Source organism: Heloderma suspectum, chromosome 4 (assembly GCF_057233095.1).
Source record: "Heloderma suspectum isolate Gila_16-S chromosome 4, 16-S_ref, whole genome shotgun sequence".
Taxonomy (NCBI): Eukaryota; Metazoa; Chordata; class Lepidosauria; order Squamata; family Helodermatidae; genus Heloderma; species Heloderma suspectum.
In genome coordinates, this window is record NC_139461.1 from 84,143,833 (window position 1) to 84,167,365 (window position 23,533).

General features: G+C 41.8%; 1 protein-coding gene across 5 annotated transcripts in view; it reads left to right on the forward strand.

Moving 5' to 3' along the window:
* PTPRM (protein tyrosine phosphatase receptor type M) overlaps nt 1-23,533 on the forward strand; it is a 616,517-nt gene that overhangs the window by 164,804 nt on the left and 428,180 nt on the right. For all 5 annotated transcript variants that reach the window (XM_084849822.1, XM_084849823.1, XM_084849824.1 and 2 more), the window contains exon 2: nt 18,499-18,621. In XM_084849822.1, the coding sequence (XP_084705948.1) occupies nt 18,499-18,621 (123 nt within the window). The remainder of the gene's footprint in view (nt 1-18,498; nt 18,622-23,533) is intronic.

The following is a 23,533-nucleotide window of genomic DNA, read 5'->3' on the forward strand; positions in this document are numbered from 1 at the left end:
ACAGTCCCTTCTCCATTTTCTTTCCCTGTCCCCTATGACACATTCCTTGTCTCAACTAATTTCAAATATAGACTCAAATGATAGACTCACACAGTCTGCCTGATGTCTGTTTCCTTTAGATCCCTTTTTTCCCATTTCCTGGAGCCCTACATTACAGTTAGAGCTGCACACAGAAAACAGTAGAGAGGTCCAGGATGTTAGCACAGCATGATTGTGGCAGCAAAGGCAGAAGTTCCTCTCATTGATGATCAATGTTCCATCTCCAAACAATAGGGTGTTACTTATTTCTATAGGTTCAACTTCCATCAACGTTCCGTGAGTCCTTCATTGACTATTTTGTTTTTTTAAAACAATGTCTTTTACTTTGCAAACCTAGATACTTATGCTTACTTAGGACATCCCCTGAGTATGTAGAAAACATTACCTTATTTTGGGGTGGTCCAGTTTTTCTTCCAAAGAATGCAATCAGCCATTCAAATTTGCTATTATATGAAATGATGCTGAATGTTTATAGGGAGACTTTTTTAAATTCAAAAATATCAGTGGTGATGAAATTGATATACCAATTACATGCTGAAATACATAATCTGGAGCAAAAATGGTTGTTGCTTCACATTTGTTGAGATAGCTATTTTAATTCATATGCCAGTTTTTCCTCGCATCATCAAGGGACTCACTCTGTAACATTTTGGCCTCTCCCTTCTTTTTTGTCATTGCTGTCACACTATTCTGGAATAGATAGATTAATTACAACTGTAGATGGAATATTTTTAATTAAAATCAGGAAAATGAACAGAAACTGCGTTGAAATTCTGTAAAGTACATAAGTCATCTGTCATAATGTAACAAATGAAAAAGTCTAAGAGAAGGTACCATCAATCATGACTATTTATACTCTTTATACTCTAGAGTGAAATAAATTGTTTTAACAACTTTTACCAGAATAGCAATAAAGCTTACTACCAGGTATCCCACATTTAATTAATCTGTGTCTTGATTTCTACCTAATAATCAAATTTTATTTAAAAGTATAATAAAATTTTGTCCTGGGCTAGCTAGAAGAAAACATTTATGCGTTTTGCCTCTGTCCCTTTAACGTCAAGAAAGGCATCTTTATGTGCTGTCTTGTGTTTTAGAGTTTTGAGCCCAGTTTTCGGGCAGATGATTCCAAAGAGCTAGAACTCTTCGGCGTTATGGTTATACTTCAGCATTCATACTTTTCTGAATTGCGATTTGGTCATCTAATCATAACACGTGTACAAAAATGATATATTAGGGGAAAGTGTGCATAAAATGGCATATGTTAGTGAACATAATGTTCAAAATGCAGTATATAAGGGGCAATTGCTTAAAATCATGTATAGTAAGAAAAAGTAAGTACAAAAATATTAGTATTAGGAGAAATGTGCATGAAAATGAGTACAAATGTTCATGTGGACCTTTAAAATAATTACAAACTGATGTGGAAATGGGCCAAAACAAAAGTAACGTTGGAAAAATGAGAAATGGAGTGAAACTTAGATTGACAGATATGTCCATCCTTCACTTGTACACATTTAGCATCTTCTATAGTTCAGCCTCCAGAATTTCATTTCTTAAGGCTTAATGCGTCCAGGTTGCTAGAATGGTGCATCCCTTGCTGGTCGTCTTTCTAGACACCTGGTGTTTCATTTTCCTTCGGCAGGAAGCAATAGATGGGAAGTACAACATCCTTCTCTTCTCTTCTCTTCTCTTCTCTTCTCTTCTCTTCTCTTCTCTTCTCTTCTCCTCTCCTCTCCTCTCCTCTCCTCTCCTCTCCTCTCCTCTCCTCTCCTCTCCTCTCCTCTCCTCTCTTCTCTTCTCTTTTGTATTACCAGTGGCAATCCTTAGGAATGAACATTAAGATTTTAAAATAGAGATTTGTGATGACTACCAACAAGATGCGATGTCGATGCAGTGATAAAGTTGTCACTGGAAGCTTTGATGATTTCAAGTATGTTGCAGCTCCTGTTGGTTAGTGTGCAATGTACCAGAAGCAAAGCTTTCTGAAGAATTTTTTTCTCATTTTTTCAATGAGAGACAAAGTAAGACTGACTGCATTACTAAGAGGCAGTTACTCAGTGGAGATAAGTTGAATAATAGCTTGAGTAGGTAGCACTGGTTCATACATGAGCAAATTGGGATGAAACTAAGGCAGCCTTTAGCAGTGGAAAGAAGCTGACTTTTCAGCTTAGAAAGAAAAAACTTCTCAAATCAGACAAAATCATAGAGAAAATAAAACCTTAAAGCTGCTCTAGGCAAATTGAGTAAAGAAAGTGTAGCTGTAAATATATGTAGTCAATGCATTGTTGATTTTATTTTGTTCTGCATAGGAATTTCTGCCAGAAGGACAGTCATTGCAAAAAATGTATGTATAACTTACCTTATCGCCTAAAGCACTGAAATATTTCTATCACTTCACAAAATAGACATATCAGCCACCAGAAAAAATGCAAGTAGTAAAATAGCATACTGCAAATTAAAGATATTTGTACCTACTACTGATTCGAATTGCACAGTGTATTGCACCCTTATTCATTGTAGTAGGGTTTTTGTGCTAGCAGCATCAGTAGTTGATGGATTGATCCCTATGGCTGAAATCCTATACTTGTTTAAACATATATATAGGTCCTACCAGAATCACTTGCACCACTTTTTAGGATAGTGTGACCTATGATGGTGGAATAGAAACCTTGGCACTAAACACCAGAGGAACCACTAGTTAAAAATGCTTTACTAAAAAGTGTTGGTGCTGGTGTCCATTCTTTAGAAGCTACTTGTAATTCTTGTGGAAATGTTTCTCTTTGTCTGACTTCATCCTAACTTAAAACTCTTTGTGACCAACAAAACCAATGCTGTTTTTACTTAATACGAGAAAAGTCTTTTAAATAAACCAAATTTTCCCATTCCTGCTTAGTATGCTGTTATGTTAGCATGTATACTTGCAACTGCAAAACTCATCAAGTAAACGGAAAAGATTACCCATGGAGTTAAGTTTAAACTTTAAAAAAAGTCTGACAATCAATAGGAAGGTAATGCACTTGTATTTATAATGACTGACTATTTATATCCTTTCTAAAGTTCAAAGCCTGCAACAGACTGTATGCACTAGCAATCCATAGTGGGGCTCCTGAGCATGAGCTTGTAAGAAAAAAAACAAAAAGTGAAATCAAGTTTGACTGAAATGGCCCACCATTCCTATGTGGGTTTAACGGGAAGTTTTCAGGCTTAAAAAGACAACAGTTTGGGGACATAGCAGACCTCCATTTCAAATTGTCTGAGATTGCTTTGTGGATCTTGTCTTCTGGGGGACATGAAGACAAGATGCTCATTAAAAATGAGCTGCACCAGGGAGAAAGATTGAACTTCAAGTACACTCGTAGCTTTTAGCTTGAGGAATATAAAGGTGGATACCTGTTTTTGAAGCTGAAATGGCAGATGAAGAGAAATACTTCCAAATTCATCATTGAAATGCCTTCTAGATATATAGAAGGTAATATCTTGCTTAGGTGGTTTTTGTTTAAAATATAGAACAAAAAAGATTACTAAGTTGTGCTATCTTCTTTATGGATTTTATACCTGGGTATCTCTGAAAGATTTTTTAAAGCTATCAATATGAAATAGTTGTGACTTTTCCTGCTTTTTAATATTTGCATTCAGGTTGTTGTTTTTTAAAGGGTAGGAATGCAGCACAACTCAGTCTGCAGACATTCAAGCAGTTTGAAAATACAGGAACTTTATTTAAATTCTTAGTTTTTTGGACATGCAAATCAGCAATTTTGTGAACTTTCACTTTAACGAGGTAAAATGGCTAAATATAACATATCCCAATTTATTGAATAGCTAGGGAATGTAAGTTAATGAACTCTGTTAACAGATGACACTTCTGTAATAGTCTTTATAATCGCCTGGGAACTGCTTGTCATTAACAGGTAATTTTACCCACTATTGAATAGATAAACATGGATGTTTTAACCTAGAATGCCCAGATGGAAATTCCTATCTTAATAGTTCTATATTCCCTAGCAAAATCAGGGAGCAGTATACTGCTTATTCAAATGTATACATGTCATCTGCCTTGTCTGTAAGGTCCTGATCAAACCTCTGAAAATAGCAAGTGCTAAAAATAACATATTTGCACCCAGTACTATGCAAGTGACATATGCATAGAGGGTGCATACACAACAATGATTCCCACTGCCCTTATACTTGGAAAAATCGGCTGGAAAGATGATAGGAATCAAGCAGTATACGGTACATGCATAGAAACAGTGCAGACATTATACGCTGTATGTGCAGTGGTGGGCCACGCATATGATCTCCCAAACTTATGATTTCTTCTGATCTTGGCATTGCTGCTTGCATCAGTTGGCTGAATCTGTCTAGGAATTCCTTTTTCTACCTTGTCCTTAGAAGAGGTAGTATGTTTTGCATCACGTTTGAAAGTCGAAGTAAACTTTCACTTCAGTAAAGAATAATACTTCACAGCTACACCATAGGTCTGTTTTATATGGGGAACATGAGCTGGGGAGTATGAGCAGGAGGGTGCTATTACACTCAGCTAGTTGACCACTGTGTGAACAGAAGATTGGACAAGATGGACCCTTGGTCTGATCCATCATGTTTCTTCTTATATTCTTACATTTGTCCCCAAATCTATTTATTTATGCAGTTTATTTATGCATTTCTTACACTTACATCCTGCTCTTTCTCCAAAAAGCTTGGAGCAGTTTCCATGAGGGTTCCGGTCAATCTCCCATTTAGGCAATTGTTGGGGTGACAGCTGTTTAGATTTGGCAATGACAGTACTATAAATCATAAATTCAGGATAGTCTGATCATGGAATAACTGGAGCTAAATATATTTTTCGAGAAGTCATTAAAATTCCAGAGTCTGAAAATGTATTTATGAAAATCCTGTTCTGGGGTCAGAATATCTTAAATATCACCTCATTCCAAACCAATCCCCTGTACAGTCAGATGAACATCAGAGGCTCGGTTCTGTGTCCCTTCACTGTCCAATTTGCCACAGGTGGGCATGTGAGACAGGGACTTCTTAGTTGTGGCACCCTCAGGAAACCCATTTGGCCACTTTTCAGTGGGTGGCAAAGATGTGGCACTTTCTGCGAGCCTTCAACCTTAATTCTGACTGACTTGTGATTTTCTGGATGTTAAATTGCTGCTAATTTTGTGTTAATCTGTCATTTGGTCTGTGGCTGTAGGCTACTTTAATAATAGTTTTGATTTCTTTTATATTGTTAACTGGGGGATGTACGAGACCAAAAGATGGGATAGACATTTTTTTAAATGAATGAATGAGACACAAGGCACAGCAGCTGCTGTTCCTCTTCAGCAGTTTAGTCATGTCAAATACATTTCAATACTTGAAAGAGAACTGCGCTTCTTTAACCCTCTCCCTCCCCCATGTTACAGTCTTTTCTTTTCTGATTTTTTTTTTTTGGTACTTTTTGTCCTTTGTTACCTGCACAACATTTATATTAATTACCAAGATGATGAAAAGCCTTTTAGGGATAGGGATATGTCTGTCATCTATAGTATAATACCAAGTTATTAACTCTTCAAATCTCTGACCATAAACTGGAGTCATTTGTAAATCGGATTAAACCTAACTAAGATGGTGGGGGGGTGTGAGAGAGGTCTAGACCAGTGGTCTCCAAGGTGGGGTGCGTGCACCCCAGGGGATGTGCAAGATGATGTATTGGGGTGTGCGAGCTGCCTGATAATGAGCAGCCTTCTGCTGCCCTGACGAGCAGCCGTTGTGTGCAGTGATGGTGGCAGCAGAGGCAGCAGAATAGGACAGGAACCGAGATGGAAGCTCCGTGGCATTTCTCTCTCGGCTCCAGTCCTATCTGCCACAGCCACCGAGAGCAACTGCGCCAGGGTCTGCCGGGCATGGCAGAGGAAGGTGCAGTTGCTTGCTCAGCCGTGGCACTGGAGCAGCTGCCGTCCTGCTGAAGGAGAGGGGGAAGGCGATGAAGCCGAGAAGGAAGTGCGTGCTGTGGCAGCCGTTAAAACCAAGCATCGGAATAAACTGCACTTAGAACCAGACATTCGAATCCCTGTGTCACAAAGTGTTAAACCAAGATTTTCAAAAATGACAAAGCATATTCAATCATGTTGCTCTCACTAAAAATATATATTATTAATAATATTATTTTAGTGAGAGCTAAAAGTTTTTTTGTACCGTTAATAAATAAAATGAAAAATGTTATTTTAAAAATATTGTTTATTTCATCTTTATCTCATCCTTTTTTAATTTCTATTTTTGTGTATGTTTTATATTGTACATAATATATTAGTAGTGCAGTAGATGTATACAATTTATAAATACATAAATATACATACATTGAGGGTGTATGCTCAAAAATTTGTTACTGATAGGGATGTGTGATCAAAAAGTTTGGAGACCACTGGTCTAGACTGTTTTAAAAGACCTAAGAATTATTTGTAATAGTAGCTTTAGAATTTATTTATTTATTAAATGTGTTAATCGCCCATCTGGCTGGTCACCCAGCCACTCTGGGCGATGTACAACATAGAATCATAGAATAGTAGGATTGGAGGGGCCTACAAGGCCATCGAGTCCAACCCCCTGCTCAATGCAGGAATCCAAGTCAGAGCATCCCTGACAGAATAAAACAGTTTAAAACAATAAAATTCTACAATAAAAACATTTTCTAAAATACCCTAACCCACCCCAAATGCCTGCCTGAACAACCACGTTTTTAATGCACGGCGGAAGCTCATTAAAGAGGGGGCATGACGGAGTTCCTTAGGGAGGGAGTTCCACAGAGTGGGGGCCACCACAGAAAAGGCCCTCTCCCTCGTCCCCACCAGTCTAGCTGTCCTGGCTGATGGGACAGAGAGAAGGCCATCCGAGGCTGATCTTGTTAAGCGGCCTGTCTGGTGTTGCTGGAGGCGCTCCTTGAGATAGGCTGGGCCGGAACCATATATCATTCTAATATATAGAATTAGTAATAAAAACAGTGTATGTACAGTATGTGTGGTGCTGATCTAAAAAATGTTTTCCATCTGGTGTTTAATCTAGATGGTGTAGCTCAACTTCTTAGTTGCAGCATGTACCAGAGCTTATTAATGTTTTACACAGCTTTCATTCTTTTGGCCTGAAAAAACTGGCTCTTCATAGACTGCTTTGATATTCATTTCTTTCATAGTAATGTAGTTTTCTATTTTATTGCTACTTTCAGTGTCAAATCTCACAGAAGCGTGAGGCTTTGATCACAATTCCTTCTCTTTGTTATACATTTTGAACTGTTTCAGTTTGTATGTTCTTTGTTTGCATGTGTTCTTGATTTGCTCTGTTTCTCTCTGGTTCTATTAGGCTTTCTGGAAGGAGGCAGGTCAGTGAAGCTCACATAAGGGAACTCCACTGACCTACCTCCTTCCAGAAACAAACGTTCCTGCTCATTTGGGGGCTTCCCTTACGAAGCATTAAATCTCCCTTGTGTAAGCAGTGGGTCCTGCTTGCGCAACGGAATTGGTGGGACCCACCGCTTGTGGAACCTTATCAGTGGGAGCATAAGCATCCCATTGGATTCTACCCAGTGCATATGGTACTACTGGTCTAAGTCTCACCTCCTATGTTTTTTCTTCTTCTTTTCCTTCGTAAAGCATTTTCTGTACCCCATTGTAATATTAATGTGGTTATTAGAAAAATTCTTGGATCACAGCTCTTTGAAACTACTTGGGCCACCATAGTTCAAGCAGGTAAAGTGATTAAAATCTATAAACTGACTTTGTGCAAAAATATCATAATAGATACTTGTAATATGTATTACTGAGACCTGGGTGTGGGAACTGGGAGGGATTAGTCTCTCCTAGCTGTGCCCTCCTGGGTACTTGTTGCAGCACCAACCTCCCACTTGAGGTTCGGGGAGGGGGGGTTGCTGTGGTCTTTAGGAAATCTACCTCCCTCTCTAGGCTTCCTGTTTATTCGAGTGCTGATCTTGTGTGTCTGTACTTCCTATTAAGGTTTAGACCCTCCTCAGCGGCCTTTCCCCTCTGCAGGGGTGGGGGACCTGTTAAAATTATCCACCCCTGCAGGCTAATGGATTCCAGAAACCCCAATGGGGGATTTTCCTGCTGGTATGGCTGGTGCTACTGTTGAAGCCCAGGTCACTCTGTGGAATGCAGAGATGACTCAGGCAGTTGACATGATTGCACGCAAGCAGAGCCTGGCCAGCTCCTTGGAATACACCTGAATTCGGGGCAATGAAACAAGAGGGAAGATGGCTAGAATGCAGGTGGAGGAAAACTTGTGCTGAGTCTGACCAAACACAAGTTAGAGCTCATTATCGAGCCTACTCTGTGGCAGTGATGGTGGCAAAAAAAGAGTTATTTTCCACCACCATTGTATCTTCTCAGTGTTGCCCAGTGGAGCTTTTCTGAGTGGTTCGTGGCCTGCTACAATATGGACGAGGGAGAGAAATGGTGGAACCTTATCTTCAGAGGTTCTTCTCCAGGAGAACCTGCCATAGGAAATGAGATGGGTGGCTACCAGAAAACGTACCTGCTCAGGTACCGTGGTTGCGGAATGAGCTTCCCAGAGAGGTTCACTGAGTGCCTACATTGTGCTCCTTTCAGCACCAGGTGAATAGGGATGGCGGAGAATTTCTCCCCGAAACTTCAGGGGGCCGAGCGCCAACGTGTTTGGCCCCCCGAACAAGTTTCGGGGAGAAATTCTCCGTGCCCCCCCGCCCCCCGCACCCCCCCCGGGACGGGACTTACCTTTGCCGAATGTCCCTCCTGGCGGCGGGTCCGGCCGGCGGTTCGGCGGGTGTTCGTGCGGGGTGGGAGCGGCAGCTGGTCTTTCGACCGGCTGCCGCCACCATTCCAATAAAAGAAAAACAAACAAAAACGCCCCTGTGATAGGCTACATGACGATTAACGTAGCCTATCACAGCTAGATTTGCAAATTCAGCCGTGATAGGCTATGTAAATCGACACGTAACCTATCACAGGTGACTTAAAAAAAAAAAAGCGCGTACGGGTAATGGCGGCCCCCATAGGGAGCCGCCATTCCTGTTCCTTATTTGGTCGCTGTAGTCTACGTAAATCTTTACGTAGACTACAGCGACCAAATAAGGAACGCGAATGGCGGCTCCCTTTGGGGGCCGCCATTAGCGTACGTGCTTTTTTTTTTTTTTTAGCGTACGCGCTTTTTTTTTTTTTTTTAAGTCACCCGTGATAGGCTACGTGACGATTAACGTAGCCTATCACGGCTGACTTTGCAGATCTAGCCGTGATAGGCTACGTTAATCGTCATGTAGCCTATCACGGGGGCGTTTTTGTTTTTTTTTAAAAACTTTGGAGTTCGCGGCCGGGCGAGGCGGGAAGCCTCCTCCCCGGCCTGAATTTCGGCCAGGCGAGGCGGGAAGCCTCCCCCCCGGCCTGAATTTCGGCCGGGCGAGGTGGGAAGCCTCCCCCCCCGGCCTGAACTTCGCGGGGGGAGCAGCGAAGCGCCTCCTCCCCACCGCAAACAAGCTTCGACGACAGGTAAGTGACTTTCGTCCACCCCTACAGGTGAAGACCTTTTTTTATTTTCCCAGGCATTTTAGACTTTTAGTCCTATTGTTTTAAATCTGTTATCATACTTTAAATCTCTGCATTGTTGCTAGGTTTTATTTTGGGTTTTATTTCATACTGCAGTTTTAAACTTTTAAATTTTTATAATGCATCTTATGCTGTATTTTGTGGTTTTAATTGTTGTGAACCACCCAGAGAGCTTTGGCTATTTATTAAACAAACAAACAAATAAATAAAATTCCATGTGATTTAGAAATAGATTGAGGATAAAACTAAACATTACATTAATTATGTAGCACATAGCTGCCCCCCTCTCTTTGTTTTTTTACGCTAGTGTAAGTGCACATGGTCCTGATTCAGATCGGGGAGGATTTAATCCTGGGAGGTGTGGTGTGCTGTGGTCCCAGTGTGCTGTGGTCCCAATCCGAATCAGGGCTATGCCTACTTTTACATAGGGGTGTACGAAACCCCGCTTACCTGGCTCTGCTAGGTTCCGCTGGGGGGCGGAGGCCGGCCGGCTCCGCTCCGCGGGGATTCCACAGAGCCGCCAGCCGGCTCCGCCAGCAGCCGGACATCCGGTCGCTGGCTAGCAGGGACACAAATGGCGGCTGCTGTAGCTGTCGCCGTTTGCGTCCCTGTATTCAGCCGTGATAGGCTACATAAAGACTTGCGTAGCCTATCACGTCTGGGTTAAAAACAAAACAAAACACGTACGCAAATGGCAGCGGCTACGGCCGCTGCCATTTGCATTCCTTATTTTTGGCCGTCTTAGTCTACGTAAATATGTACGTAGACTAAGACGGCGAAACTAAGGGGGAACGCAAATAGCATAGTGGGCGCTATTTGCGTTCCCCTTTATTTTCACCGTCTTAGTCTACGTAAATATTTACGTAGACTAAGATGGCGAAAATAAGGGGGAACGCAAATAGCGTAGCGGGCGCTATTTGCGTTCCCCTTTATTTTCACCGTCTTAGTTTATGTAAATATTTATGTAGACTAAGACGGCCAAAAATAAGCAACGCAAATGGCGGCGGCCGTAGCCGCAGCTATTTGCATATGCGTTTTGTTTTTGTTTTTAAAACCCAGACGTGATAGGCTATGTAAGTCTTTACATAGCCTATCACGAATGGAGGGAAAAAACAAAACAGACTGCAAATGGCGGCGGCAGCCGTTCGGAAGACCAGCCGCCGCTGCTGAAGCCCCTGCTGGAGCTGCCGCCATCCGGACCATCTGCTCCAGGTAAGTCTCGTCCTGGGGGGGATCCGCGGGGAGCGGGGGGTGGCAGGCCGTTCCTCCACGGAGTTCGGGGGGCCGAATGCACTGGCATTCGGCCTCACCGGGATCCGTGGCGGGATTCTCTGACATCCCTACTTTTACAACAGTGTACAGCACAATAAGTGGGTTCAGCAACATGCAACATAATTCACGTTAATATGTAGTTAACTCTCAGTAGGTTTTGTATATAACTGGTAGAAGAAGACTAGGGATGTATGAATCCCTTACCTAGCTCTGTTCCGGGGCATCCGCGGTGGCGGGGAGGCGCTCCGTCCCTCCCCCTGGAATCCTCCCCAGCCAGCTCAGCTCGGCGGCAACTCCGCGGAGCTCCCGGCTGCAGCCGGACTTCCGGCCACTGCCGGGCTGCTGTGGCCGCAAATGGCGGCCGCTACGTCAGCCGCCATTTGCGTCCCTGCCAAGCCGTGATAGGCTACATAAGTATTTACGTAGCTTATCAGGGCAAAAGGCAGGGACACAAATGGTGGCCGCTACACCATTTGCGTGGCTGCCTTTTGCCGTGATAGGCTACGTGAATACTTACGTAGCCTATCACGGCAAAGAGCAGGGGTGCAAATGGCGTAGCGGCTGCCATTTGCGACCCTGCTCTTTGCCGTGATAGGCTACGTAAGTATTTACGTAACCTATCACAGCAAAAGGCAGCCACGCAAATGGCAGCTGCTACGACAGCCGCCGTTTGCAGCCACAGCAGCCTGGCAGCAGCCGGAAGACAAGCCACCGCCTCCAGGTAGGCTCCGTCCTGGGGGGATTCTGTGGGGTGGTGGGGGGATTGCTCTGTTCCTCCACGGACTCCGGGGGGCCGGATTCTAAAGAATCTGGTCTCACTGGAGTCTGTGGCAATTCTCCAACATCCCTAAAGAAGACAGCTGTGGCCAGTGGTGAAGTCATTTCACCATCACCTGGGCAGGATTAGGGGTGAAAATAGGGTGAGAAGGATCTTCATGATTATCATCAGAGCGGGATGAAAGTGTTTCTGATGTCATTGTAATATTTGTGATGTACAAAAGACTTAACGTATTTGGGGAGAAGGAAGGGGCACAGGTTGACACTAGTATAGTCCCCCGCCCCCCCCCCCCCGGATCCTTGTGAACGGAGTATCACGGTAGGTTTTATTGAAGCAATTAGAAATAAGCCACTTTTCTTATGGCACTAAATGTTACTGTAATACTTGAATTTTAAATGACTTTCATCTTAAAGAAAAGAAGAAGAAAAGCTGTAATGCCTGAACATTAGTTATAAAATCCAGCTCCATTAAGATCTGGTTGGGAAAATAAGTTAATAGAAGCAGTTTTAAAAGCTTGTGAGTTTATTATCCACCAAGAAAACTAGAAATTCCTAAAGTTGATGGCCAAGATCCACAGAGGAGCATATGTACGTCTCTCTCACCCCCACCCAACTATTTTTTATAGAACAGTATGCCCTAGAATTTTCAGTCTCCTTTTTCAACATTCCCACCTTCTCCTCTTCTGTATTCCCGCTGCACTAAATGAAATTTTAAGCTAGCTCTCCGTTCAAATGCACTGCAAAGGAAAACTAATATAATTAATATTGAAAGGTAATTTGAGAACTTAAATTAGAATTGTTTACATTAACAAATTGGGGTCAGTGTGGTAACTAAGGACCTTTCTTACAAAATGTTTATGAAGATATTTTGAGACTTCATTGACATTCTGTAGCAGCTGCACCAGCCACTGAAATTGTTATACTTAACTGTGCCAGAAAGTTATCCGTGAGCTAAAGATATCCAGAAAGCATCTTTGACAGGATAGACTGTAATAGAAACAAGGCAACCATTTTAGATGGGTTTGCCAAAAAATCTACACACAAAGGAGTTTCCAAGTCAGTCAGTAAGTTATGCATTTTAGTGAAAGATTCTGTTAATAAATTGGTCCCAACCATACATCACAAAGCCCCGTCTGCCAGATTCAGAGCAGTGAGCAGCTATGGGGCTGGTATGTTGCTCCCAGCAAGGTGAGCTCCTGCATGCATGAGGAACGTGCCGCATAATCCTCTGCATCATGGCTGGGGTTGTGGGAATCACAATCTCACACAAGAAGCAAACCTTGCCAGAATGTAGCAGGAGCACCCAAGTGAGTCGCCCACCCTCCCCATCAAAGGACAGCAGAACCTCTTGAGTTAGCCTTGCTGCACGATGCAGCTGCCTGATGTCTCCTAATTATAAGGATGGCATTGACTTGCATGATACTTTGTTATTTAACTGCAATTCTGATATAAATGTGCAGGTTTTGCTACTTGTTTACAAATATGTAATCGGTTTTACAGAAGCGTTTGGAATATTTTGCTGACGTTGAAAAATGGCATGGCCCACCTGCCCTCTCCCAGTCGGAGCAATTTTGCACCTGGTTTCAGTTGGTTTTCTTGTTTTATCAGTATTCATTAATGTCACAAAAAACTCAATTAAATGTAATGTAGAAGAATAAAAAAAAAAGGAAGTGGAGGGAACAAAAGGAAGGGGAGGTGACTTGTTGAAGTTCTTCTCTAGCGTAGCATCCTGTGCTTGTTTTATTGTTACCTAAATTAGATATCCATAGATTGTTGTGTAATTTTTGTCGTTATACTTCCTTATATGTGCTACGTATGTGCTTTGAAAGGGGAGGGGTCTCCATGGCGCATAAATTAACCCTACTGTTCTTCTGCAGTGTGTGCACTTGGGATCATGCGCACACCAAGTAGTTTCAAGACCACTGGTGTCTTCAGCATGGTGTCTGTGGGACTCATGTACCCCATAGATACCTCTCTGGGCACCAGAGGCTCTCTACTATATTTATACAACATTTTTAACTGGGAGGCTGTCATGCTGCAAAACAAAGGGCTGGCCTCCTGTGCCATCTTTATTTCCAAGAAAGCCTCTGGGCCCCACATGGGCCCCAGAGGCATTCTTGGGAAATAAAGATGGTGGGTGGCTGTCATGCAGCATGCCCAGCCACTCAGAAAAAAAGTAAAGGAAAGCTGAGGGTGGTAGGAAATGTCCTTTGGGGCTAGGGTGGGGTGGGGAGTGGGGAGTGGTGCTTTGCTAGTGGTGTGTGTTTTGCCTAGGTTTTGTGTTTGTGTGTTTTTGGGGGGGTTGCTATTTGGTATGGGTGTGTTTTGTCTGTTTGTGTTTCTCTGAGCATTACCAATTTGCCTTCTTTGAAAGAGGTATTTTGTTGTATTTGTTGGAGCAAGTACTGGCATTTGGGGCTCAGACCCCACCTCGACCTTTGATTACAAGGGTTCTTGGTGAAGTCTTTGTCAGTTTGCCTTCTGTGAAATGGGTGTTGGAGAAGAAAGCTGGGTTCAAATGTAGTTTTGTGTTTTGGAGTTCAGAGCCCACCTCTTCCTTGTTCTTAGGTTCTTGGTCAAGTTACTTTTCTTTTAGTTTCACCAGTTTGCCATCTGCAAAATGGGTGTTTTGTGACCGGTCATGCCACCATGGCAGCCCTTTTGTGAACAGGCAGCTTCCTCCCATGGCAGTCATTTTGTGAGAATGCCCATGACACTTTATCAAAATTCCAAATATGCCCTCCAGTGCATGAAGTTTGGAGACCCCTGCAGTACCTGGTCAACAAAGTTGATACTGGTGATTATGAATTGTTAATTTCCTAGCCCTGAGTGTGGGAACCCTCTGATTTCCCAGACTTCCTTCTTGACAGCTTTTCACCACTAAAGCACAAAGAAAAATATTTTACATTGTTCCTTGATTTGGAAAAAATGTATTTTTAGTTTTATGGAAATGTCATTAATTTTTATGCATATTCTAAACCTTGCAGTCACGAAATACAGCCAGGTACCTGTTCTTTGTTGAACAGATCCACTTGATTTCTGAATTTATCTCACTCGTGTGTGAGATAAATTATACGCTGTTGTCAAGGTGAAATATTGAGCAAGTACCATGAGTTCCTTAATGAGTTTTCTGTTCCAATGGAATTTTTAATTGAGGGTAGTACAGTCAAAAGTGTTACAGAAAGATGCAATGTCCAGGCTACAAATTTCCCTGGAATGTATGGAGATAATGAATAAGACTCTTCCTTAAACACCATTTGGAATTGTGTGAAGATGACCTATCTTTGTGCCACCAGGGCATGCACAGTGTGTTTGTGCAGTTCATAATAAAGGAAAACAGATGGTGGCATTTAAAGAAAGAAAAAAATGTTTGGGTAAATGTTAAAAAATTTAATGATTAATGACTGTTTCACAGATTATATATTTTTCATGTCTCTCACATTAGGAATATTAATATACAAGCATAATCCTCCTGGCGATCCCCTGTTCCTGTTTTAGACTTAGCACCTAGTAACATTTTATTCCCATTTGGTTAATTTGATTACAATAAATCGCTTAAACTACTTATTTTAGTATCTTTCACTTTTAACAGTTTAAAACAAATAAGGGTGGGGAACTATATAAAGAAAGTCTGTGTTCTACCAGGACCGCAGCCAGCAGGCTTTCAGCCTGACCCTTTAACATCCAAGTGGCATCATGGTTCTGCCTGAACCAGCAGGGTCACCTAAGTCATGTAGGAGCATGTCTCTTATGCTTCTCTTGTTGCTAATTTGGCAGGCTCTTTTTCCAAGCAGGAATGTGAAGATATCCAAGATTCCTTCCTGGACAGCTGCCAGAGAGACCTCTTGATTATCTAAGCACCAGGAGGAGGCAGTGCTCTGTAATATAAGATGAATCTCTCAATTTGTAATACACAAAAACATTCCGTTCTTAGGAAACTTCGAATTATAGGAGTTGGGGAGTTCGTATCGTTTTTCAAAGGCTTAGTTCAAGCGAATAACTTCCTTTTGAGGAGGCAGTAGAAAAAAAGTAGGACTAGAAAGAAGTATTTTAATAGTATCTGGAAAGTATGCATTTCTTACCTACAAAAATTATGTAAGATGCACTTAACTGATTTTGTGTAGATGCCTAGAATCTATAATCTGCTTCTGGATTTGAGTACCCAAGAAGATAATGATGAGCACTTTAAATAATTGGAGTACAGGTTGAGGTTAGAAATCAAGCAAGAAAATTGGAATTATAATTAATTGTGCAGATAAGTTTTCTTTATATCTGAGTTTAAAAGAAAGACAGTATAATATATCAACGATATCCAACACCAGTGTTGTTTAATAACTTTTTATAACACATCAACATTGGGTTGGATCCAGATTGCCCATTCCACAAACAGAGGGGCTCGTTCCATTCATAGAAGGCACTGGCATTCAGTGGAGGCTTCCTGCTGGAAGATAATGGGAGTGGGGAGAAGGAAAGCCTTGCCGATTCCCCCTTCTCCCTGCTGTTCCCTGTGTCACCTCTCATGCTGCTTTGGAAGGTCACCCCAATCCTCCAGAGCAGCTTTTCTGGAGGCACAGAAAGCTCTGGAGGGAAGAAATCAGCAGAAATCACCATCTGACCTTCTTTCTCTACCAGCAGCAGCGCTCTGGATCCAACCCACTGTAATGCCTGAAAATACAATTATAAAAATGTAACTATTTATTAACATCTGATGCTAGTGTAAGCCAGTTAAGAAAATTTGAATGGAAGTTATAGATATTAATTTATAAAACAATGACATACAAACTGAACGCAGAACCAGCTTCTGGGACAGCTACTTGAAAATAAACATTCACGATGAACAATAGAAACCTCACAGTAATCGTATTAGTAGCCTAATACTAGCAAATAATCGAAAGCTAAAAAGTTCCATCTCCCTTTAAACTGAAAGAGAAAATATAACTCATTGCGGAAATGAAAAAAAGTACTCTGTTTGACATCAGAAATGGATTTTACCCCAGGATAAAACAAACTGATTATTGAACTTAGTTGAGTATTTGAACTAAAATGATAAAGGTAGATTATTGTCAACAGTGTATGTGGTGACATAATGAAACTAAAGATAATTTGTGTGAATTTAATTTCTGTTGACTGTGGATCCTATTTGAATATATGCCATTGCTCTTTTCTCTTTTTTCCCCATTATGCTTACAAAACAGTTTTTCAGGTATAAGATTTGTGAGGGTGACAGTGCACAAGAGAAAGTATTTGGGCCATAATACTGTATTTTTGAAGCGTTTAACAATTCAGTTGTACTGCGGTCTTACGGTATACCTTTGTACTGCTTGGAAAGTATGTGACTGAAGATACAATCCTGGTGCACAGAAAGCAGGAATGGAGGTTTTAAATACATGCACATCTAAGCTCTCTAGCAGCCAGGCAGGGAAAGTGGCCCCTGGGATCCAGCTCCTAGAAGTAGTGTCCTGGCATGTAGTGCATGTAAGTGGCTGGCCCACCTCCATCATGGTAAGATAAGAAACCTTCCCCCATCCAGGTAGGTATCCAGTGCCCATGTCCCCATTCCCACACGATTAGGGATGTCAAAGAATTCCGCCACGGACTGAAATGGGATCGAATTCCCTTCAGTCCGTGCCACGGAATCCTCTGCGGAATGGCACCACGAGTTCCTGTGGAGCCAGCAGTCATGCAGCTTTTTTTCGTCATCCACAAAGAGTCGCAGAATTTTTGTAAATAAAAACACAGTGTAGTATATTCCGATAATAAATACGTACGTTTTTTAAAAAAAATGAATTGTGCTCACCACCTTGTTTGTGGGTTTTCTTTTTCAATTGAAATCCTCCGTCTCCGTTTACTTTCAGCCAAAACACTTCCTCTTCTTAGGGGCTTCCCAAAAGAAGGCTGACTTAGGTGTGGCTGAGTCATAAACTCTTTGTTTAAAGCAACGCTGTTTTAAAGAAAGGAAAAACCTTTTAAAATGACCATGCTGGTCCCGGAGCGGCATGGTCATTTTAAAAGGTTTTTTCTTTCTTTAAAACAGCGTTGCTTTAAACAAAGAGTTTATTGGTCAGGCACACATAAGACAGTCTTCTTTTGGGAAGCCCCTAGGAAGAGGAAGCGTTTTGGCTGAAAGTAAACGGAGACGGAGGATTTCAATTTTTAAAAAATACATAAATATTTATGAAAAATAGCGATTCTTACGGAAGTTACGCAGATTCACAGAGACAGCTGGGCACTGGAATTATGGTTTTCGGTACGGATTTATCTTCATAATTTTTGGAGCGGGAAAAAAAGGAGAATTCCAGGGGCTTGTAAACGGCGGAACGGAGCACTGGCCGCAAACTGCAGAAGTCAAGCGACACGGAAGGTACACAATTCGTACATCCCTACACACGATGGATGTATAGAGTGTACAGCAACTACAAACCCTTGGTAGAATTCTGGGGACTTTGGGGATGTTCTGAACAAGCATCAGGCCTTTGCCCTCACATGGACTGCATACCTTCTGCAAAGCTAGCTGTTTCCACATGGTAGAACTGAGTCTTAGCAAGTCCAGGATTCCTGGTTTATGTAAGTGAAGCTGTATGACTGTGTTGCTGATTTGATTTATGATTGACACTAGCAAGCTGTATTTTGTATTTTGTAATTTGTAATTAAAATTGAGCAATTATGATACTGTGCTCTCAGGGTCTTTGGAGACAGTGGCTTATGCTGGGTTCTTTCGGGGAAATGTACCAAGTAGCACAGACTTGAAGGCAGAGCTTTCATGGGCTTTAAAGGAAAATGCAAGTGTTGGATTGCACTTCACCTATCCTGAATTTAACCTATCTTTTCATTTTTACAGGTGACTGTTCATTTGATGAACCATTTACCTCATGTGGATATAGTCAGTCTGATGATGATGATCTTAACTGGGATCAAGTGAACACACTGGTAAAGCCCTCATCAGATCCATGGATGCCCACAGGTTGTTTTGACTTGAAATTATTTCTTCTAAATTGTGTTTGTTTTATCACATAATATAAATGAGTACTGTAAGGTTGCTGTTTTCTGTAGCTTGAATTATTGCTTATGAAACATATGGTGTATGTATGTATGAGTATGTATGTGTATATGTATATGTATGCATTATATATAATTCTATATGGCTGGATCCAGACCAAGTTAGTCACATTGAGATCCCACTGAAACCAGTGGGCTTTAAGTTAGCTATGATTATCCCCATTTATTTCAATGGGACCTAAGAATAACTAATTTGGTCTGGATCAAATCCATCAGGTCCTAAACATTAAGTTAGTACACTATTTATATAGAATAGTGGGGAAAGGAACTGTAAACTTTAAATGAGTCAATAGTACTTAAAAATTGGTCTAGAAGATTACCCTTTTCTCTTTATATAAGACTGAGAGTATTATTACTAGAATAATATCAAAGGAGTATTATACTCTGTAGAGGCAAGAAATATCACTAGAAGGAAACAAGACAAGTTAAATGTTGGAAAGATTGTGGAATTAAAGAGGCTGTTGTATCTACATGGTGGTATTGCCTATGCACTATTGGAAAGAGGTATTAATAATCATTTGAGTAATGGTACATATAGATTAATAGAAAATTCAGCAACAGTTCAATTAGATGTAATTCACAACTGTATGATTCAGATTACCTTGTGCAGTATGTATTTGAAGCAGCTAAAATGAATTGCAGAAAGAGATATTCTCAGGTGTATTGTATGTGGCAAACTGGCTAACAAAACTTTGGGAACTGGCAATTATAGGGAAGGAAATCTTGGGTTTTATTAGATATAAGGCTGTGATTGTTTGTAAGTCCCATGGAACATTCTGCTACATCATGCATATCACTGGACTGCAGGGTTACAATCCCTGCATGGAAATAAGGAAGTAAGTGATGAAAGTAAGTTAACAACTTAAACTCAGTGGGATTTACTTTCAACTAAATGTGCAAGAGAACCAAGAAGATGGTAGTCCTTTATCATTTTTTGGCATGGTCATGGTCATCATGAATATAGTTCTATTAATGCAGAATTCTATATGAAGTTTTTTCTCTCACACACACGCACACGCACACACACTTTGGAAATATGTTTTTTTTGCCTTGTACAAATACTTAAAGTATAAATATATATATAGCAAGATGTCCAGGAGTAAAATGGTCAAGAGCCATATCAATCTGTATTGGCTTCTCTTAGAAATGAACAACTTTCACATAAGAATCAATAAAAGAAGATATAAACATGGTCTCTTAGGTATGAAGAACAATGGCAGGTGAGACTTCCATCTCCCTCATATCAGTGAAATGAGAGCTAGTGTGGTGTAGTGGCGAGAGTGTTGGACTGGGACTTGGGAGACCCGGGTTCCAGTCCCCGCTCAGCCATGAAGCTCACTGGGTGACTTTGGGCCAGTCACTGACTGTCAGCCCAGCCTACCTCACAGGGTTGCTGTGAGGATAAAAAGGAGAGGAGCAGGAGGACCCTGTACGCCACCTTGGGCTCCTTGGAGGAAAGGCGAGATACAAGTGTAACAAATAATAAATGACAACCAAAGTCGGTTTTCTTTCTAACCTTAAAAGAGGTTTTCTTGCTTTAAGAATACTCTCACTAAACCCTGTGAATTTTTTATTGCCACCAGTTTACACCAACGTATATTGGTATCAAAAGGGCCAGGTATTGCCTAGTGCTCATTTGCATACCAGCATGGCTCCGCAACTATTACTCAATTGATCCAGAAGCAAATACGGAATGTCCTGTTTGATCATTTCTTTTCTAAAATCATATTACAGGTTCTGTGGTCCGCTGATGTTCTTTCAAACTGACAAAGAAAGGTGTGATACCGTAACAAATGCATAACTAATGTGAAATGATAAGAAGTGCCTTACTGGATAAGTGCAATATCCACCTAGTCTGGCAGTTTTCGCAAGAATCTCATCAGCCACAGGTCTTTTGTGGTCAGCAGGAAATTGCCCAGTGGTCTTTCCGTCAATCTTTGGTTTTACATTATCAAGGATCTCTTAGACACCTTGGAGCTCATGCTAATCTGTAACCAGTAATCTATCTCCCTCTTTTAGTATAAGAGTTCTCTGTTTCTGTTAGTCCTTCCAGTTGCAATGTTGCATAACTTTCTGTTCAGTACGTAACGCATCTCCAAGCTACATTAAGCCAATCTAAGCTGTCCCCTTAGAGGCCTACAATGCTGTGGGAAGGCCTGGTCTATGACTGAGCAGAATTTCTGACTAAAGCTAAAACCTGGCAGGAGGTAGCGATAGGATTGCCTTACTGCTGGCTTCACCATGTTTCCTGTATGTCCTGGGTCCTGGATTGCTGTCTATTGAATGGACTGTCCCTGATTAAAATTATAACACATCCACTGTTCTTGTATACTAGTAATCCACATTAATTACACAAGGAAAAAGTACACAGATTTATTCTGACACCTCTTAAGCAAAGATTGACAATAGTACTTCTGAACCTCCTTCACTTTTCCACGCAGACTTTATCATTTGCAGCCACTGATTCCTCCACTAGTTTTTTCAGTTGAAGTCTGGATAACAGCATTAAAATCAGCTTGTGAGAGCCAGTGTGGTGTAGTGGTGAGAGTGTTGGACTGGGAGTTGGGAGATCTGGGTTCTAGTTCCCATTCGGCCATGGAAGCTCACTGGGTGCCTTTGGGCCAGTCACAGACTCTCAGCCCAACCTACCTGACAGGGTTGTTGTTGTGAGGATAAAATGGAGAGGAGGAGGATTATGTACGCTGCCTTGGGTTCCTTAAAAAGGAAAAAAGGTGGGATATAGATGAAATATATATCACATTTTATCAGCTTAGGCTGGTATACCAACTACGCCCTTATCTGGACAGAGATAGCCTAGCTACAGTTATCCATGCTCTGATAACTTCTAATCTGGATTACTGCAATGTGTTATACGTGGGGCTGCCTTTGGAAAGGGTCCGGAAACTTCAGCTGGTCCAAAATAGGGCAGCAAGATTGTTAACAGGGACTGGCCAGTGAGCTCATATTACGCTAGTACTTATCCAGCTGCACTGGCTGCCAGTCCATTTCCGGCCCGATTCAAAGTACTGGTATTAACATTCAAAGCCCGTAACGGCTTGGGGCCAGGTTATCTGAAGGATTGCTTCCTCCCATATGTGCCTGCCCAAACCTTAAGATCATCATCAGCGGCCCTTCTCGGTGAGCCCCTGCCAAAGGAAGTGAGGCAGGTGGCTACTAGGAGGAGGGCCTTTTCTGCTTTGGCACCCCGGCTGTGGAATGAGCTCCCTAGTGAGGTTCGCCTGGCACCTACATTGTATTCTTTGCAGTGCCACGTGAAGACCTTTTTATTTTCCCAGGCACTGTAGCATTTTCGCTTTCTAGACTTTTAGCTTTGCTGTTTTAAATCTGTATTTTAAATCCCTGCATTGCGGCTAGGTTTTATTCTGGTTGTATTGTTATACTGTGGTTTTAATGTTTTATATATTTTATATTGTTTTATTGTATGCTCTTTGGTTTTAATTTGTGAACCGCCCAGAGAGCTTTGGCTATTGGGCGGTACAGAAATGAAATAAATAAGTGAAAATCTATTGCAAGTTCATTCAGGATTACATGCTACCAATGTAAACACATTAGATAAACTGAAACACGCAGTTCACTCCGCAGGAAAGTGTAATGTACAATATCTATGAAGTAGTTCTAGGTTTGGCTCTTAAAAATGATGCCCTTTTGTACCACTCTTATGGTTTAATTTAACAAATCAATATAAAAATTCTAACATATACAATTACATAGTTTCTACTCACTGGAAAGCATTATTTTTGACTTCAAATCAGGAATTTGCAGAAATACAAAAAGCAAACACATCTGTCAACAGCCTTGTGGATGCAAACATTTTTTTAAACAAACAAAAAAAACCCTTCGGTGCCTATTATAGAATGACTAACTTAGTAGATGCCAGTGTGACAGTGGGAACACACACACACATACACAAGCCAGTTAAGAGGTTATCTTTTGGTTGTTTTTTCCTTTTGAGCCTCTACATCTGGACAATTCTGGCTCTCCTCCTATAGAAATTAATGATTTCTGCTTCCTTCTGGGATTGTTGTTGTTCAGTCGTTAAGTCGTGTCCGACTCTTTGTGACCCCATGGACCATAACACGCCAGGCCTTCCTGTCCTCCGCTCTCTCCCGGAGTGTGCTCAAGTTCATATTCATTGCAACAGTGATGCTATCTAGCCATCTCATCCTCTGCCGTCCCCTTCTCCTTTGGCCTTCACTTAGGGAAGTACGAAAGGTACTTACCTTTCGGGGATTATGCTGATGGTTCCTTCCCCCCCCCCCGGAATCCTGGCCGGCCGGCTGTGCTCCGCAGTGATTCTGCGGAGCCGCCGGCCGGCTCCACCAGCAGCCGGACATCCGGCTGCTGGCTAGCAGGGATGCAAATGGTGGCGGCTGTAGCCACCGCCATTTGCGTCCCGGCAATCAGCCGTGATAGGCTACGTAAATGTTTACGTAGCCTATCATGGCTGAGTAAAACAAAAACAAAAAAACGCACGTATGCAAATGGCGGCGCCCATGGGCGCCGCCATTTGCGTTCCTTATTTTGGCACGTCTTAGTCTACGTGAACATTTACGTAGAGTAAGACGGTGAAAATAAGGGGAACGCAAATAGTGTAACGTCTATGCTATTTGCGTTCCCCTTATTTTCGCTGTCTTAGTCTACGTAAATGTTTATGTAGACTAAGACGTGCCAAAATAAGGAACGCAAATGGCGGCGCCCATGGGCGCCACCATTTGCGTACGCGCGTTGTTGTTTTTTACTCAGCCGTGATAGGCTATGTAAACATTTACGTAGCCTCTCACGGTGTTTTTTTTAAA